Here is an 18,948-nt window from a genome sequence, read left to right on the forward strand (position 1 = left end):
TAGTCAAGAGAAAACAGCGTAAAAGTTCTCATTCCCTTGCCATCAAACAGAACTGGGTCCAAAGGTCCATCCTCCTTATCAGCTGTGCCAATGGGTTTGCTGTGGGTTCTACTCCCAAAGCAGTACTTTGTATGACATTGGGTACTGATGAGACTGTATACCACTTAGTGTACATGTACTTATGTTTGTGCCAATGTGGATGTTCATATCTTTCTTTTCTCAGGTTGTACTGTAGTTTTATATATCTTGCCGGAACCACATATACTTTCTAGCTGTATGCAATACTGAGTTGACTTAATGATAAGCATTACCAGGCTGTTCCTACTGTTAGAATGACTTCTGCTACTATTTTAACAGCTGTCGAAGAAGCTGTTGGAAATTTTTTTTTCTAAACTTGCTTTCCTGTGCCTACTTCTCTGACTAAAAGCATGTCAGAGAAGATACACCAGTCCTGGAAGGACAGAACTGAGCATGCAGCAGTCCAGCCAGGCTACTCACAGGACTGAATTTATGAACTTGCTGATGCCCATGGGGATTTATTTACCACTCCATGCAGAAATAGTGTGCATGTGGATGTTTACACTGTCAAAAGGAATTGAGCTGGTGAGCCTTTGCCCTGTCAGTTGGACCATAATGGCTGGCTGCCAGATATTCTCGCAGCAGTCCTCAGTGGCAAAGTAAAATAGATGAGCTTCAAGCACCTTTGTGGCTTTAAACTCAATGGGGAGGGCAATGAGAATTAAGCTGCTCTGTTTAGCCTATTTATTGTATTTAGTGACCTTCTGGACAATTATGTCTTGGTTAGAGATGATAACTTTTTAAACCACAGCAATTTTGTCACCCGCATTGCATAAGTGGAGTCCACGTCCCTAATGTGCATCACAAAATTTACTGGGGTCAGAGAAGGGATTCCTTGAACGCCCTCATGGCTTGGCTGAGGAAAACAGCAACATGCATCTGTCACTGAATTAGGGTAGAATAGGGCACAGCAGCTGATATGTTAAATATATTTCTATTTTAGCAAAAAAATACTTTCCTAAGTGTAAACCAACAAAATAGAGGCAGCGATGCCAACTCTGCTACAGTTGCAATCAGATGCTCCTGGTATTACTCAATGCTTTTGCTTTGGGACAAAAACCATAAAGACAAGAATTTCCCTGCTTATTTATCTTTGTGTCCCCTCTCCTGACATACTTGACTTGTAGATGCTTTCCCCTTCTAATAAGCTGTATTTTAGAGAAAAGGCAGTGTTCAACGTGAGGCACCGGAGAAGGAGGTTCTAGGTCTAGCACTGCTGCACACAAAGGTAGGGACCTCCTGGACAGGAGGATAGGACAGAGAATCCCACCCTTATGGGGAAAGCAGCTTTTGCAGAACTCCTGCAGTGGGAGTTGTGTGCTTTTTGGTGGGAAGAATCTCATCTCTGCGGAGGCTCAGGCTCATGCAGGCACTGGTGTTATTATTATGCACCCTTCATAATCTCATTAGACCTGCCTGTACCGAAGGAGGAGTGTGGAGGGTGTTCCTCTTTGTGTACTATGAAAAAGCTGTAGGTGTGCTGTCCTACGCAGGGCTGTGTTAACCCTGGTACTGCACAAGGCGTGGGTTTGCTTCTGGGCAGTCCTTTTTTTTGCATTCCTGTCCGCTGTCCTGTCCTGTTCTGGGACAATAATTGACCATCATTGAAGGTTTTTCACAGAAGCTCATCAAAATCACTTGGCAGTGACCCTCTTTGCCTGTCAACTGCTGCTCAAGCCCCGTGGAGCTGTGGTTTCTTTCCAGGCAATGCTTGGAGTTTCAAAGCTGCTGCATTGTAGAAACTCCCCAGGTTCAGGAAGGGGATCCGGCAGTAGGACTGAGCTGGGCTGCGTATCTTGGAGTCTGCCTGAGAGGTAGACCTTTCTGCACATCCTTTGCCAAGTTTGGCCAACACTGGGTAAAAGGCTCAAAGCTTTGATACTCAGGGACAGCTGGCACAATCGGTTAGCCTGCTTTTCTGTTCCTTTCAATCTGTCTTGAGAAAGCTGACCTGAAAAGGCTGAATGAGGAAAAATTCGGTATGGCATTCAGTCAGATTAGAGTGCGATGTAGGTCGCTGTGATTAGCAAGTTTAAAAAAACACAAGTTGGTATTTTTGGGGGAGACAGAATTTTGTTGTAGGCTGCTTTTATTCAGAACTGCTCTATAGCTTTTTCCTTTATAACATGTGCAGTTCTATATAATTTTGAAGGGAAGCTTTTGGCTTCTGAGGAAGTCTTTTCTTTGGGTTGTCCCAAAGACAAGTTCTCGCTTTATCCAAATTCCTTGAAGGTTAATGAAAGCTGCTAGACTTTTTTGCTTGCATTAGGTTGGTCAACTGCCATGATAAACACATGTAGAAGGCTTTATTTAGGACTGGTTAACCAGTATCTGGTCACCTACACTAGTGAGATTTTGGATTTAGGCATTTTGGTCAAGTGCTCTAAAAATGGTACTGCTGAGTTAGGCTGAGGGAATTTTTGAATAGCAAGTAGGTAAAACAACTCAAGTGAGTTATTATCTTTGGAGTTATGGTATTTAAAAGAAAACAAAACCCTAAATTAGAGAGAACTGGCAAAAGTTGTGGATGTTTCCAAGGCATGAACTATACATTAGCGTCTTAACTAATAAATAAATTTAGTTCCATTGAAAAGAGATGTCAGATACCATCAACATCTGTTATAGCAATTTTGTTAATATCTGTGGTTCCTTGGGACAGTTCAGTAAAGGAGGAAGAAAAATAAGCTGGAAAAGGATTTAAAAAGTGCTGAAAAGAAGGAAAATTAAGAGTAGAGAATGCAGTCAATGGCAGTATTGTGGTTTGTTTGTTTGTTTGTTTGTTTGTTTTTACCCCAGCTCTTGTTTCTCATTGCCAGAACTTGTATGGATGATAGCAAAATCAAAAAGAATAGGATAAGAATAAAGGATGCCTGTATAAAAATTTTAAAGTAGACACTTGAATATGATGGTTACCTGAGTTGGTAATGCCTTGTGTCTCATCTGGTGCTTTCACCAATGAAAGTACAAAGAGAGTTAATTGTAATTGTACGGTTCACTTGTATAATTCACATGATTTTTCTGGGGGTTTTAGTTCTTTCATCATCTTGCTTTGCTGACTTTTCTTCTTTCACTACTATAGCACTGATTAGCTGGTTACTATTGTCCTTTATAGTGACCTTTATAAAAACTATTCTTTGGGGATTATCGCTTTTGGTCTTTGTATATACATCCAAGTTTGCAGAAATTTATGGAGCAGCCAGTAAAGAGTTTTCATGACAAGATGGACAAGATTTTGGAAGGCTTAGCACTTCTCTCTTTACCTCTTCTCTCTTCACCTCTTCATTTGAGTTTCTAATGAACACCAGAAAGATTCCCTTTCTGTCTTCTTTAGAGTTAAGTGGGTAAAGCAAGTGTAAGTCCTCAGAAGATTGCTAGCCTCTTCTAAGAGTTACTGCATCAGGAAAATAAACGGGCTTGGTCTCTCTTAAGTGCCCTCAGAATGGCATGGAGTCCTCTCTCAGCAGGTAAACAGATAGCATGAAGACCATTTTGTTCCTATCCCTGGAAGTAAAGAGCTCCTCTCCTATTTTCCCACCCGTTCTTTTCAGTTCCAGCAAACCTGTGATCTCTCTGCCCTTGGTCCTGTGTCCTTGCCCTTCCCTTTTCTGTGCTTCAGTGTCTGCAGGCTTTCTGTGGACACATTGCCTGCAGGTTGCTGTGCTGAGGCCAGCACCATGTTCATCTCTGTTCTTGCCTGGCATGTCTCCCCAGAGCTGTTCTCTCGAGACTTGCAGTCACTCAGTGTGAGGCTCCAAAGACAGTTCTTTGTGCCCTGTGTACCCAACACATAGGAATTTCAGGAACTGAAGGAAGAGGCGGGTTGAAAAAAAACACAGGAGGGAGTGTGAGACCTTCCTTCCCTCGCCCTTCCAGCACTTCTGACGGTGTATGAGCAGCAGTATCAGCTTCCTTATGCATCATCCAGATTGTAGCGTGGTATGGATTGCTAAAGCTCGTGTACATATTGAACCTCTTTCTCTTTTCTCTTCCCCTGGCACCTAATCCCATCAGCTCAAAAAGCAAATTCAAAGAAAATGACTTCAAACCAAAAGCATTCATCTTTTACAAATAGTTCAAGGCTTCATCACATTAAAGGGAATAAAGCACTGCCTGCATGTCCAAGCAATGCTCTCTTCGGTTGGTGCTTTTCTCTGTGCCCTGAAAATTTGAAATACAAGAGAAAAATTTTTGTACTTCTGTAACAAAAGCATTCCATTAAATCTGGTCACACTGTTTTCTGCTGGCAAGGAAGTTTCATGCAAGTAATTTTGCATAATTAAGGCCTGGTCTTGCCAAATCACATAAGGTCAGAGTTGGTCTTATTACAGGAACCTGAGAGAGGAAACTTTTCTAAAAAATGCATTGTTCCTTTGACACCTAACAAATTTGGGAGCAAAAATGCTTTGATTCTTGGAATTCCAGCACCTGGATGATTCTGCTGTTGTTCACAGCAGCCAGTTGTATAAGAAGTATGATTTGTTTGCTTATGTGGCAACAAAATTGCCCCCCTCCATGCAGTAGGACCAAGCTGGATAAGGAAACTGGAAGGGAAGAAGAATGAGATTCTGCTTGGGACAAATGTAAATTGAGATGTGAGGATGCAAATATCCAGAGTGGTGATATTAATTGTGATGAAGATTTGTAAAGTGCGAGTGATTAAAGTGGTAAATAGTTGAATAGCAGAAAAAACGGGTTAGTGGAATTTAGGCTGGGAAGTGACTTTGCAGAATGGTCCAGAAAGATGGGATTTTCTATTTCCAGTTGACCTGCAATGGTGCATCTGGTCCCTGCTCTTCAGATACTGAGGGAAAAACAAAGAGAAGAAGAGCCAGCAGTGCTGTGTCTGATGTGCTGGATGGTCTGCCCAAAAGCTGAAAGAGGGAAAGAAGTGCTTGTAACATTCATGAGTAGGATGATGAAAGAAATGAAACTTGCTGTCAAAAAAAAGCTGTTTCAGTGGTGCTCAAAGGTAGGGTTATAATTTGTTCCAGGGAGGATGGCTGGAAATGGTATATGTGAACATAAGGGAATGGAATCAAATGACAAGAAAGGCATGCTGGCATTTTCATATAAGCTTTCACAGTAGTGGTGGAAGAACTGTCCCTTCAGATACTAAATCCTGTGCTAGAGAATTTCCTAAAGCAGGATTCATACTGGGCAAAGGAGGAGATGGGAAAGAGTTTGGGGATGAAGTTAGCCTAGAGGATGTCTGTCCCTTTTGGATTGCATTTGGATTTCATCCCTCTTTAAACTGATTGTGTCCCAACTTACTTACAAGTATAAAAAGAAAGAGCGGTAAAGGGGGACAAATGCTCTAGAACAAATTCATGAGGGAGATCCTAAAGGATGCTGTAATACAGGTGTGCTCTAGACCATCTCCACTGAACTGACACTACTGGGCCCTGTGGTGGTAGCAGACTGTGCTGTGAGCAGTGCAAGATGTGGTTTGTTTCCCAGCCCCTTGACCTGAGGAAAGCATCTTCCTGTCTCGACAATTCTTGCAACTTCCAAACCCATCAGGAGCAGAACTCAGAGTCTTTCTGATGCATGTTTGTGCCACTTGTCTGAGCAGCCCTGGGCTTCGCAGCCTGGCTGGTGTCCATTTCTCCATTTCCTGGAAGGAGGGCACTGGTGTGAGATGTGGTTCAAGTCTTTCCTCTGATCCACAGAAGAGGTTTATTTTAACACCTGCTGTGCAGACTGAGGGTGTTTGAGGCTGTTCAGATCTGCTGCCCTTCTTCCTGCAGCATCATGTAGCCTAAGGCTGTAGAGCATTAGAAATCTATGCTTGCATACATAGAAGGACCCATATACACATTTAGTTCCCAGAATTTCAAACTCCAGCCTTTGTATAGCTGATCCCAAAGTTGCTTACCCCCCCCAACTTCTGGCATGCTGAATGATTTGCCTAGCATCAGGAAAGCTCCTTCTTTGTTAAGCCTTTTTGTTTGTTTGTTTTGTTAGGAACAAATGCTGTGTTTACTGATTTTTGTTTGTTTTGTACAGTGTTAAAAATACCACGCCATTAGGATTTCATGTTTTCCGGTTTTGCATTTCACTGTTGAAGGCAGGCCAGCCTCTGATTGAAGTGCAGTGTTCGGGATACTTGTTGTCTTCTCTAAGCAGCTTATTTTGGAGCTGCAGATGGGAGCTGAAAGTTTTCCAGAGTCAGGGTATTGTAACAGAATCTGCTTTCTCTTCCAAACATTCCCATGCAAATGGCTTGGGGGAGGTAGCGGCTTAAAAGGTTGCAAGAGAGAGACTTTCTGTCCCCTCTTCCTCACTTCCCAAGAGCAAATGCATTGTTGAGAACGTTCATTGAAAAGCTATTTTCATGTGGACCTTATCCCCCAAAGGCGATACTTGCTTGTCAGCCTTCAAATGACTTTATTCTGCTTTTATATCCCAAGAACTATTGCATTTTTTAATACATGTATATATGGAAGCCAGCTGCCAGTATATGAGTAAATGCCTGAAATTGTGGCAATCTACAAAAATCAGACTTTGAATCCAGCATTGCCTGTGTCTTGGTCTAGCTCTTGGCCATGATTTGGGGAAGTTGTGGTCACCTTCCACTAAGAAGTCTTGAACAAAAGGAATCTAAGCTAATTCTCATTTTTTTAGGTCCACTTGCCTGAGACAGAAGAAAAAAAACAGCTTGTGAAGTAGATGAAGATTAATAAATCTTATTCGTTTTTCTGTTATTGAACATAACTGTTGGGATTTTTGTGATCATTGACTGCCTGAGCACAGTTGGCACCAAGTTTGTGGCCGTCACAGGATGCAATTACATCAGGGCAACGCGTACCTCCTGTTGCTATTTGTGCTGGTATGTCTGCTCAATCCACCACAGAATTTCGCAGCAGAAGTCACTATCTAATGTCTGATTCTCTTTGTACCTTCCAGAATGCAGCGTATTTTTGGGTTTGTGTGTTAAGATACAAACATGCAGTCATAACATTGATGTAAGAAAATCTACAGAGCAAACAGGAAGCGAGCACTGCCATGTTTCTGTTTCTGTGTAGGTTGGTGCCAATATCAGCCCATGTTCTGCAAAGTGCTGTTCTGCAGCTCTGCTAATGTGTCACAGTTCGTAAGTTGTTGTGATAGGTGGTTGCAAGTAGTCTTAAGACGGAGTGGTTTAGCAGGGAGGGAAGGGAGGAGGCTTCTTGTGTATTTTTTTCTACAAGTTTGCTCTTCCAGATGAAGACAGAAGAAAGGTGTAATGACCAAGAAGTGGCTAATGTTGAGCAGAGTATGCTCAACAGACTCCAGCAGAAAATCAAAGATCTGAGATTGTGACAGCCAGGTTTTCAGCAGAAGGAATGAAAAAAATGAAAAGCTTTTCTGATTCCAGCAGAATTAATTCTGGATAATGGGGCTGGGGTGGGTGTTGAGCCTAAATATCTGGCTAATCTCACTGTTTTGTAAATTACACAGACTTTAGTACAGTTACTCACAGAGAATAAACACAATGTGTTTTTTTTTTTTTTTTAATACACTTTACAAACTCTACACATGAATAATTTGATGAGTATTCTTTAAAAACCATGATTCATTGGCTGACTGTAGATAATGGTGTACTCATTGACATTATCTCGAGTTGCTGTCACCTCAGAATTAATACACAAAGTACAAGGAACCTGAATGAGGCAAGTTCGTTTCTTGAGAAAAATTAATGCTGTTTTCCAGCATGCCATTTATTTGTTTAGAAAATGATATTGGTGCAGTGTCCTTATGATACATGCTATCAGTGGCACAGTACAGAAGCACTGTAGGGCATTTTTATATTGCCATATTAAACAATAGAATTCAGCAACGCAACCCTAGTCGTCATCAGAAATGATGATCTAAGGAAGGTGCTTGCTTTTACGAGGCTTGTTGTCACTGGGCACTGCAGTACTTACTACTTTTACATTACATTACATTACAGGTAGGTGCTATTTTTACTTCACATCTGCTTTGGCCTCTGGCAGTACCATCTATTTCTGTGCAGTTCCTTCCTCCTGCCCCTCCAGTTGGCACTTCTGTTATTACAGAACCCAATGCTACCATTTGTTTCTTTCTGCCTCCTCAAATTGCTCTGTGGTTCTGCACTCCTGTAACCCACTCACTCCTTTGTGCCAAGAGCAGAATGGACATTATGCTCTCCTAATTATTACATCCTTCATATCAACAAAGTGAACATTTCCTGCCTTCCATGCCTCTCCGGTGTGGCTTTAGGCTGTTCCTGGAGGGATACCAGTTTGTTTACTCCTAAATCCTGCTTTGCTGTGTGCAGCTTCCATGTGCTGAGCTGTCCAGTGGTGATGATAGGGCCTGCCTGCTTCTTGCAGCAAAACTCATCTGTGTTAACACCATGGCAGCTCCTCTTGCACTGTGATGCTGTGATCTGGCAGCTGGTGGCACCTGGTGCGTGGTGTTTTGGAGATGCAGAGCCAGGCAGAGGGCTTGCTCACCACTGTTGACAGCCTGCAATAGAGCCGCTGCTGCATTACGTGGCTCTGTGTAACAGCTCAGGCTGTTACTGTCATCCTGCACATCTGTCATGTGGCATGCGGAGTCCTGCAGGGAAAGAAAGCTGAGGGACTTGTGGGTTGTCCCCTTTAGAATATTGGTGGCTTTTTAAAAATGAGCTGCAGACATCTTACAGGAAGGGACTGGAGCAAGCGGAGCGGAGGTTACAGCAGAACACTGGAGGAAAGGCTTAGGTGTACTCCCCTTTTTTTCCTGTTCCTTCCCCACAACCAACTGAAAAAAAAAAAAAAAAACAAAAAAAAAACCAGTTATTTGGTCAACAAAACCATGTTTCTGCACAGACACTCTGCTCTTTTCTCCTCTGAGGCAGGTAGGATGGCAGCTGATCTGACTAGAGTTTGTTGCTTTCTTTGTTTTCTACTCCAAAAGTAAGAAAAAAATCACAAATTACTTCCCTTTCCTGAACAAGTGGGCAGTGTTGAGAAGCTGCAGACAAAAACTGGCTTTTCTATACAGTCTGGAAGTGAAACGGTAGCTGGAAATTAGAGAGCAGTGATGGTATAACCATGCAATTGGTCATGCACAATCATGCACACACCTTTGCATTACTATGAATGACGTATGTAGCAAGGACGAAGCAACTGCACAGCCTAAGTATGGGGGCAGGACCATGACTATTGCATTCTTCCCAAAGACTTGTACCACAAGGTCGCCTTTTTCTTCCATTTGCTGTCATCCCCTGCACTGTTGTAGCCTCTTTTTCCCCTTCTCATCCAACCAACCTCTGGTATCTTACCAGCTTTCCTCCAGGGCTTTTCATCTCCTCTCACTTCTTGTTCGTCCCCATTTCCTTAACAAGCTGTTTTGGGTTACCCCCCACACCTTCAGGTCCGTGCTGTACATGCTCCTTTCATCCAGACCGAGTCTCTACTTGAGGGAAGCAGAGGAGAGTGAGCAGCCAGCACTCCCTGTCACTGTGCTGCATTAACCCTGGGTTCTGGCAAGCTAGGTGCAGCTGCAATACAAAATGTTTGAGGAACACCTAATATTTTATGTGTTTTTGTATAATATTTTGTATTTTTACAGTCCTTTGGTGATTTGCAGGTTTTGTTCAGGCTATTCAACAGAGGAAGGATGTACATTTTTTGATTGCTGTTGTTAGATTTTTAAACTGTCTGTGATGTTTCTAAAATCATTTTTGAAAAGGACAAATTGAGATGTTCTTGTGTATAGAGCATTTGGCAGATCTAGGTGAACATCCCCAGCATGTTGCTGCTTTTCTTGAGCATCTGATATGCCAGCTGAAGAGAGGGACTTGAGAACATGCGAAGGCTCATGAAATACCTACCAAGTTACCCAGTTGGTATTGCGAGCTGCTGAGTTCACAGGTGGTTTTCCAGCAAAACCCTGAGTTTGCTTTAGTAAACTCTGGTGATTTAACACTGATGGCTAGCTCAGTACCACCACAACATGCTCTCACTCCCCCTCCTCAAAAAGACGGGGAGAAAATGATAAAAAGAGCTCATGGATTGAGATAGGGACAGAGAGATTGCTCACCAGTTATCATTATGGGGAAAACAGATTCAGTGTAAGGAAAATGAATGTAATTTATTGCCTACTGATAACAGGCTAGAGCAGTGAGAACTATAACCAAACTAAAAACACCTTCACTCCATCCACCCTCTTCTACATTCCTGAAGTGACACAAGGGAATGGGGACTGGGGGCTGCGGTCAGCCCCTAACACTTCATCTCTGCCGCTCCTTCATGGTCACTCTGCCCCTACTCCCCATGGGGTCCCTTCCACGGGATGCCGTCCTTCCCAAACTGAGCCTGCAGGGGCTGCCCACAGGCAGCAGCTCTTCAAGCACTGCTCCCACACAGCTCCATACCACGGGGTCCATCCATCCCCCAGGAGCAAACTGCTCCAGCACGGGTCCCCCACGGGTGGGCAGCAGCTCCCCCCAGACCCCTGCTCCTGCGTGGGCTCCTCTCCACGGGCTGCAGCTCCGGCCCGGGGCCTGCTCCTGCGGGGGCTCTCCATGGGCCGCAGCCTCCTCCAGGCCACATCCACCTGCTCCACCGGGGGCTCCTCCACCCATGGGGGGGCTGCAGCGTGGAGATCTGCTCCATGTGGGACCCATGGGCTGCAGGGGGACAGCCTGCTCCACCAGGGGCCTCTCCCTGCACAGCCCGCAGGGGAACTGCTGCTGCCTGCCTGGAGCACCTCCTGCCCTCCTGCAGCTCTGACCATCAGGCGCTGCAAGGCTGCTTCTCTTCACATCTTCTCACTCTTCTCTCTCCCAGCTGCTGTTGTGTAGCGTTTTTTAGCCTTTCTTAAATGCGCTCTCACAGAGGTGAAGCTAGCATTGCTCGTTGGCTCAGCTCTGGCCAGTAGCAGGTCCCCTTTGGAGCCAGCTGGAGCTGCCTCTGATCTAAGATGGGGCAGCTTTTTGACTCTTCTCATGGAGGCCACCCCTGCAGCCCCCTCTGCTAACAAAACCTTGCCATGTGAGCCCGATACAAAACGCAGCACAATGTGTGACACAACTAGAAGTCTGTGTCTAGAGTTTAGTTCCTAAGGCACTGCTGAACTGCAGGTATCTGCAAGGTTTCACCCAGTGATTATTCCTTCTTTGGGTGTTGAAACTGTTAAAACTATAAACCTCCTGACAGTGCATTTTTTCCACGTCTTCACTGCACTGTGGGGTCATTTTTAAAACCTGGCTAGCTTTCTCCGTGTGGAATATAGGCCAAACATCCCATGTATGTTAAATTCCTATTCAAATCTTTGGTGGCATGCCTAAATTAACTTTATGTTGGTGACATAACAGTTTGTCTGGCCTGCCAAGGTTAGCACATACTGCACCTCTAGTGCTGGTCCCCAGCCATGCTTTTAAATGGTGATCAGCTGCCCAGCAATCACTGACAACCTTAAAAGCAGAAGAGGAGGAATCTTGGCTGCCTGCAAGCAAATTGGCAGTTTTCTTACCCTCAGAGTTCACCATCCAACCTAATTAAAATCCCACACAATCCCCACCACCCCCCTACATGTGTAAACCGCCCGTAAGTAGGACATAACGTGATCTGTTGAGACTGGGGATGGATGCAAGGCAGGTGGCGCAAGCTATTTGTGCTGAGCACAGATGATGCTGTGGGTTCAGCAGTTGTTTTCCTTCTTCTCTGATCATTTATGTACATTTTTAGAATTACTTTGATTGGGGAGTGACTGCTCACTCAGCCCCATGTCATTGCTTGCACTGCCTCTCTTTGGAAGGTCTGTAACATCGCAGACTTCTTGTTTTATGCTGTCAGTCGGGTGACATGAGTTACAAAAGCCTATGTTTCTGTAGTGCCCTGAGTCAATATAAGCTGATGCTCTTGACCACCATTCCCGTCTGGGGAGGGAGTGGGCTGCAGCATTTGGCTTGCAAAACAGCGTTGTGTACTTGTGTCCAAAACAAAAATTGTGCTAGCTCCCTGGCTGAATGTTAGGGAAGCGAACATTCTCCTAACCTGCTGTGCGTGCGTGACTGCATTTGATGAATTGAAGTCAGTGCTGGCAAAACATAATTGTTCCTAATTACGACAAATCATGCACAATGCTCATACTGTGAACTACAAAGCTTTTGTCTACTGCCGCTTATCCAGCTGCTCTGTAAACTCTCCGGTTAAAGCACATTAACCTCAGAAACAGCCTTCAGGAGCTAGCTGTTCATGTTTTGTTGAAGGCATAGAAAAAAATGGTTTGTGTGAAGTTTGAAGAACTTGCTCCTGTTCCCCAGAGTTTTTGTGATGCATGAGCTGGGTTGCAGGACAGGAGGTGTCTTGGTGAGACAGCAAGATAAAAGCAAAGATGGCTTATTAAAAGGAAGTCTGGGTGGGCATTGGTCTTATTCTGTGTCCTTGATGAAAATCCCTGTTGATATTCAGCCTTCTGGTAAACAGCTGCAGGCACATGATTTCCCCTCTTTCTCTATTACTGGACAGTCTATCTTTCCGGGTTTTAGGTTTTTATTTTCTTCAGTAAGAAAAGATTTCTTGTATCTATCAGAAACGTGTGTTTCTCCCTGATGCTAAAGTAACATGATGATATTCTGTTTCTACAAGATGCTAAAAAAGTGTGTGTGCACCAGGGAGCAGGTATATCTTGTTACTTCACATGGTGTAAGCACAAAATTGTACAGACAAGAAGAAGCTGGGGTTAACTGATTTTTTTTGCATGCACTGGATTACTTTGTTTCATGGTCAGTGCTGTCAGCGTGTCGGTCATGTTTACAGAGCACTTCTGAGTCAAATATCCTATCTTGGCATTTTAAAACATTGGATGTCTAAAATGTGCCTTCATAGCCATGGCATTTGAAGCTATAGTTGCTGAGGTAAGAGCACCGGAGGTTGTGGGGTGGAGAATTTCCAAGTACAGCACCACACCTCATGGCGAGGCTAAGCTGTGTGTCCTAGCAGAGAGGAACCTCAGCCTACCGTAGAGTATAAACCCTTGCTGATGTAGGTGGATCCTCTGGTACAGCTGATCTAATCACATGCCGAGTTCTTCCTTGCAATAAATACCAATACCCTTCTTCTCTATCTTTTAGTGTCAAGATGGTGCTGATGTGGACGAGTGGGGACACCTTCAAGACTGTTTACTTTATCTTGAATCAGGCCCCTTTACAGTTCTCCATCTGTGGACTCCTGCAGGTCTTCGTGGACATCGCTATCCTGCTGCAGGTTTACTTGTACAGCTCCTACCCTCAGAAGCCCACCTCCCACACGGCACACCCTGCCAGCACCAAGGCCCTGTGAGGCACTGGGCAGGACAGGCTGCAGGTCAGTGGCGCTGCAGGGTCAGCCACGGCACCTCCTCTTCCACTTGTAAATACTCCTGCATTGCTGAGCTGAAAGCAGAAAAGAGAACAAGGATCGAAAGCCTGGTTGCACTTCCAGCTCTGGGGTTTTTATTTTAAATAACTTGCTCTCTCTGTTCTCAGGCTTTGCTGTACAGAACTGGTTCCTGGTGGGGGGAGGGACACTTTATTTTTGCATATGTACCTATGAGCCTTATCAATTCACATAGGTTTGTATATTAATCACAAGGGCTGGATGTTTTGTGTTTTTAATGCTATTTAAAAATGCTACACCACAGAAATGATAGGATATTTTGTCTGAGACTTTTACCTATTTATATAATATGAAGTCTGTATATTGGCAGGAAGGTTGTGGCATACGTTAGCATTCAGTATCTCCATGACGTAGGAAGAAGTATTGGAGAGCAAATGTAGGAGCTTTCTCTTTTTTTGTTGAAGAAGGCTAAGCAGAAAGGGAGAGAAACCCTGCAAAGAGGCGAACTACCAAAAATGAGCAAGTCATACACAGTATGAAGTGTCAGCATGCCGAAGAGTGAACTGTAACACATGCCTGCTGCAGAATCAGTGCAGCAGGCAGAAATGTCAGCGTGAGGAATGGTGGCTGAGCACAGGCACCATGTGTAAAGTAGGCACAGTCGATCAAGTGGTCAGACAAAAGGAGAAGCGAACATGAGATTGTGTGAGGGGCTCTAACAGAGCCTTGCTCAATGGGATTTGGGAGCAGACTGACTGCTGCAGCCATGCACAGGATAGGACTGGGCTGGAAGATGCCTGTCCCAGGGGCCAGTAGACGTGCATTGCCAGGCAGGTACTTCTAGGCAGCAAATCAGAGCCACACAGGTGGAAGTGAGTCCACTTTCATTGCCCTAGAGGGAGAAGTGAAAAAGTTTGAGACAAAGTCATGTCCTATGGAATAGGACTAGCATCTGACCACTTGATTTGTCGAAGCTGAGAGTCACGTTCACGCTGTTTAATGCCAAACAAGAAGCAGTTTGTATTTGGGGGTGTTTCTTGCGCTGACCCAACAAGGAAGGAGTCCACATTTTTCCTTTTTCTGTTGCTTAAGATCTTCCAAGCTCTTTGGAGAATCAAAAGTCTGTAGTTGGACAGAGGGACTGAGAAAGCTGATAGGGCAGAGAGTTTATTTATAAACACAGATGTTGGCTGTACTGGCTGCTTGCCAGCATAGATCACTGCGCCCTTTCTGAGCACTGCACGTCTAGCAGCTGTGGGTGGTGTAGGACCCTCACGGAGCTGTGCCCAAGCCCATGGGCTTCTTCTGCCAGTTGCCATGAGGAAACCACCACGGTTGGGCTGAGACAACTACAGCAAGATGCAGAGCCCCAGGAGCATTTATGCCTGTGCTGCTTTCTTCTTTGTGAACCTCCCTCCCTGCTGCGGGATGAGCCCTGTGCGACTGCAGGCAAGGCATAGAAGCTAGGATAGATTTCTGAGAATCATTTTTTTTTCTCCAAGATTAGCAGAAGAGCTTATGTTTTCTTATCAACGGGAGCAAGTCTGAGGTTTAATAACTTCAGTGAGTAAATCAGGTACTTTCCCTACCCTATGTTATTTGGGAATCTCATGACCTGAGTCTGGACTGTCTTCACTGGTGGCAAACTCCCCTCTGTTGGGAAAGCAGCAGCAGGCCACAGCAGCAGTTGCATGACGCCTGGTTAGGAATGTCCCTTGTAGGAAAGGGGGGAGTGGGCTGGCCCCGCGGTCTGTGCTGCTTTGCAGACCCGTGCCCCTGCTGCTCCCCAGGCAGTCCAGGCTGACGTCGGGGCTCGTGCCGCACGTGCCATTTGGTTTTGGCACTGCCATGTCGGTGGCAGAGCACTGAGCCCCAAACCTGTGAGCAGAGGTTGTCCCTTGAGGCTGGGCCACCCTTCCCTTCTGTGGGACACTGCTGAAGGTGGAGGTAAGGGGCATCCTTGCAAAGTCCCTCCTGCCCAGGCAGATGCAGCAGACCAGGAGGGAGGGAGGCTGCTCTTTCTGAGGGGTGGGCACAGATGCTCTGCCTGGGCACTGCCTCAATGCTCCTTGTTCGATACCCTTCTCTTTTAGGCCTGAAGTGACCTTACAACGACAATGTACCCGGCATGGCAGACTATGAATGTTTTGTTCCTCTCTTTTTTTTTTTTTTTCTTTTTTTTTTTTTTTTTTCCAGTGTTCTGGTTATGTTAAATGAACATCTGGGCTTTTGTCTTTTTTAATCGAAGACTTATTTAACAACTGGCTTCTCTGGTATGCTGCTTTAATGAGGATTGTATTTCTACTGTATGCAAATGAACACTTTCCTGTGTGTTTTAATGGTCTGATTTTTTTAATACCTTGTAATGATAAGATTTTTGTATATGGTGGTCTTTTCTAATCTATGAAAAGGGGATATAAAAATTAAATGGCTGTTAAGAAATACGCTTCTGTATGTTACAGCTTCACCTGGGAGTGCACACTTTTGGCCACCCCTTTGGCTTTAATCTACAGGTATTATTGATAAAATAACTTGTTTTGGTCATATGGGACTCTCTCCTGGGCAGTTTCTTGAGCCTGCCACCAGTACCCAAACCAGTGTGCAGTCTCATTCACACTAGAGGTGCAAATATTGGAAGAGAAGCCAGTAAAAACACATCTAAAGTCATCTTCTGTATGTGGCATTTAATAAGGTAGGACTCGGCTGGGAACTGTTGAACATCACCTTGCAAGATACTTTACAGAGAAGATGTTACAGAACTTTGTTCCTTAGTTGTCATGAAGTATTTGTATCAATGATCACCTCGGAGAAAAATAAATCAATTACTTTAAATAACTCTTTGAATGTATGGCACATTTCACGAATTTATTTTCTGTCAGTTGCAATGCTTTTTAAATAAAAGAAACCTATTATACATAAACTGCAGCACTGCTGTGTTTTGTTCGGATATAAGATACATGTTTCATAACTGTTACTGTAATTCATCCTGTACAGAGCATCATCCATCGAAATAATTAGCAGTGTTTTTCCTCCTGATGGGTGGGTAAGCACAAGGTGTAGCTTGTTGGGAGGTCGTGATAGAGGATGACAGGAATTGTGCATATCTGTCCTCAGCTCTTTCATACATTCTGGGGCAAATTTAACTATCTTTTTTTAACCTACCCTCTTGTATGGTTGTGATGTTCATAGTAAAAACAAATTACCAAGAGATTACTATGTAGATTAAAAACAAACAAACAAACAAACAAACAAAAATACACAAGCAAACAAAACCATGTCAGGCAAACTGCACAAAGAGGTCAAAGACAGGATGCAGCTGAGCGCTCCCCCCCGCCCATACGAACACCTCCTCTAATGGCGGTCTGCCGCTAGCTCAGCTGCAATGGTGTACACCGGGCACAGCGCTCTCTAGGAAGTCTGTACACACCCAGACCGACTGCCCGCTCAGTTCAGGTCTCTGGGTGCAGGGAGTGCCTGAGCCTGCTGCTACCACCTGTGGGGGGCAGAAAGACTGAGTGCGTGAGGTGTGAGCAGGTGGACGACCTGGTCCGCCTGGTGGCAGAGCTCAAGGGGGGGGATATCAGGGAGTGTGAGTGGGAGATAGACTGGTGGAGCAACTCCCTGCGTGGTCTGAAGGACAGGTGCTGGGGTGAGACACCCCAAATGGGGGTGGACCCCCTGCCCTGCTGCTGTCGGGCAGAGGGAGGGGACCTGGGAGTTGAAAAGAAATGGAAACATCGCAGGCGATGCCTCCACCCACCGGCCCCACCTTTCCAGGTGCCCTTACACAACAGGTTTGAGGCCCTGGAGCTTGAGAGACCAGCAGCTGAGGAAGAGGTGGAAAGTGTACCCAGGAGGATGCCTAGGGCAAGGAAGTCGACTCCACGCCTCAGGACTGCCTCCACCAGGACAGAAAGAAGGGTGATTGCTGTGGGCGACTCCCTGCTCAGGGGAACAGAGGGCTCTATTTGTCAGCCTGACCCTACCCGTAGGGAAGTCTGCTGCCTCCCTGGGGCCAGGGTCAGGGACATTGCCAGAAAGCTTCTCGACCTGATTCACCCCTCTGACTGTTATCCTCTTTCAATAGTCGAGGCTGGCAGTGATGACATTGAAGAGAGAAGCCTGAAGGCTATCAAACGGGACTTTAGGGGACTGGGACGGTTAGTGGATGGAGCGGGAGTACAGGTGGTGGTTTCATCCATCCCTACAGTGGCAGGGAGGGGTACAGAGAGGACACGGAAAGCCCACCTGATAAACACGTGGCTCAGAGGCTGGTGCCAACACAGAAATTTTGTGTTTTTTTGACCATGGGGCGCTTTACTTGGCACCCAGCCTGATGGCCGCAGATGGGTCCCTATCTCTAAGGGGAAAATGGATCCTGGGCCAGGAGCTGGCGGGGCTCATTGAGAGGGCTTTAAACTAGGTAAGAAGGGGGACGGGGCTGAAAAAAAGCTTGTTAGAGCTGTGCCAGGGGGAACAATGGCAAGGCTGGGAGAGAAGGCAATGGCCCAGCTGAAGTGCATCTACACTAATGCACGCAGCATGGGTAACAAACAGGAGGAGCTGGAAGCCATCACGTGGCAGGCAGGCTACGACTTGGTTGCCATCATGGAAACGTGGTGGGACCATTCTCAGGACTGGAGTGCTGCAGTGTCTGGCTATAGGCTCTTCAGAAGGGACAGGCAGCACGGAAGGGGTGGTGGTGTGGCTCTCTGTTTCAGAGAGTGTTTTGATGTCGTGGAATTTGGGGCTGGGAATGATAAGGTTGAGTCCCTATGGGTTAGGATCAGTGGGAAGGCCAACAAGGCAAGCATCCTGGTGGGGGTCTGTTATAGACCACTGAACCAGGAAGAGGAGACTGATGAGGAGTTCTACAGGCAGCTGACAAAAGTTGCGAAATTGTCAGCACTTGTTCTTGTGGGGGACTTCAACTTCCCAGATATATCCTGGAAGCACAACACAGCCCAGAGAAAGCAGTCTAGGAGGTTTCTGGAGAGCGTGGAAGATAGCTTCCTGACGCAGCTGGTTAGTGAGCCTACCAGGGGAGGTGCCCCGCTAGACCTTCTCTTCACAAACAGAGAAGGACTGGTGGGAGATGTGGTGGTTGGAAACTGTCTTGGGCAGAGTGACCATGAAATGGTAGAGTTCTCCATTCTTGGAGAAGCCAGGAAGGGGACCAGCAAAACCGCTGTCTTGGACTTGCGGGGGGCCGACTTTGAACTGTTCAGGACACTGGTTGGCAGAGTCCCTTGGGAGGCGGTTCTGAAGGGCAGAGGAGTCCAGGAAGGCTGGGCGCTCTTCAAGAAGGAAATCTTAATGGCGCAGGAGTGGTCTGTCCCCACGTGGCCAGGGACGAGCCGGCGGGGAAGAAGACCAGCCTGGCTGAACAGAGAGTTGTGGCTTGTGCTTAGGAGAAAAAAGAGGATTTACAATCTTTGGAAAAGAGGGTGCGCCACTCGGGAGGACTATAAGGATGTTGTGAGGTGGTGCAGGGACAAAATTAGAAAGGCCATAGCTCATCTGGAGCTCAATCTGGCTACTGCCATCAAAGACA

At 45.6% G+C, this 18,948-nt stretch overlaps 1 protein-coding gene across 3 annotated transcripts in view; it reads left to right on the forward strand.

Annotated features, from left to right (window-relative positions):
- SLC66A2 (solute carrier family 66 member 2) overlaps positions 1 to 15,549 on the forward strand; it is a 49,674-nt gene extending 34,125 nt beyond the window's left edge. For 2 of the 3 annotated variants that reach the window (XM_032182250.1, XM_032182252.1), the window contains one exon: positions 13,151 to 15,545. In XM_032182250.1, coding sequence (XP_032038141.1) covers positions 13,151 to 13,358 — 208 coding nt within the window. In that variant the 3' untranslated portion in view covers positions 13,359 to 15,545. Of the gene's footprint in view, positions 1 to 13,150 lie in introns of all 3 variants that reach the window. The other variant, XM_032182251.1, reaches the window with a different exon arrangement.
- The last annotated feature ends 3,399 nt before the right edge of the window (positions 15,550 to 18,948 follow it).

This window comes from Aythya fuligula, chromosome 2 (genome assembly GCF_009819795.1).
Source record: "Aythya fuligula isolate bAytFul2 chromosome 2, bAytFul2.pri, whole genome shotgun sequence".
Classification (NCBI taxonomy): domain Eukaryota; kingdom Metazoa; phylum Chordata; class Aves; order Anseriformes; family Anatidae; genus Aythya; species Aythya fuligula.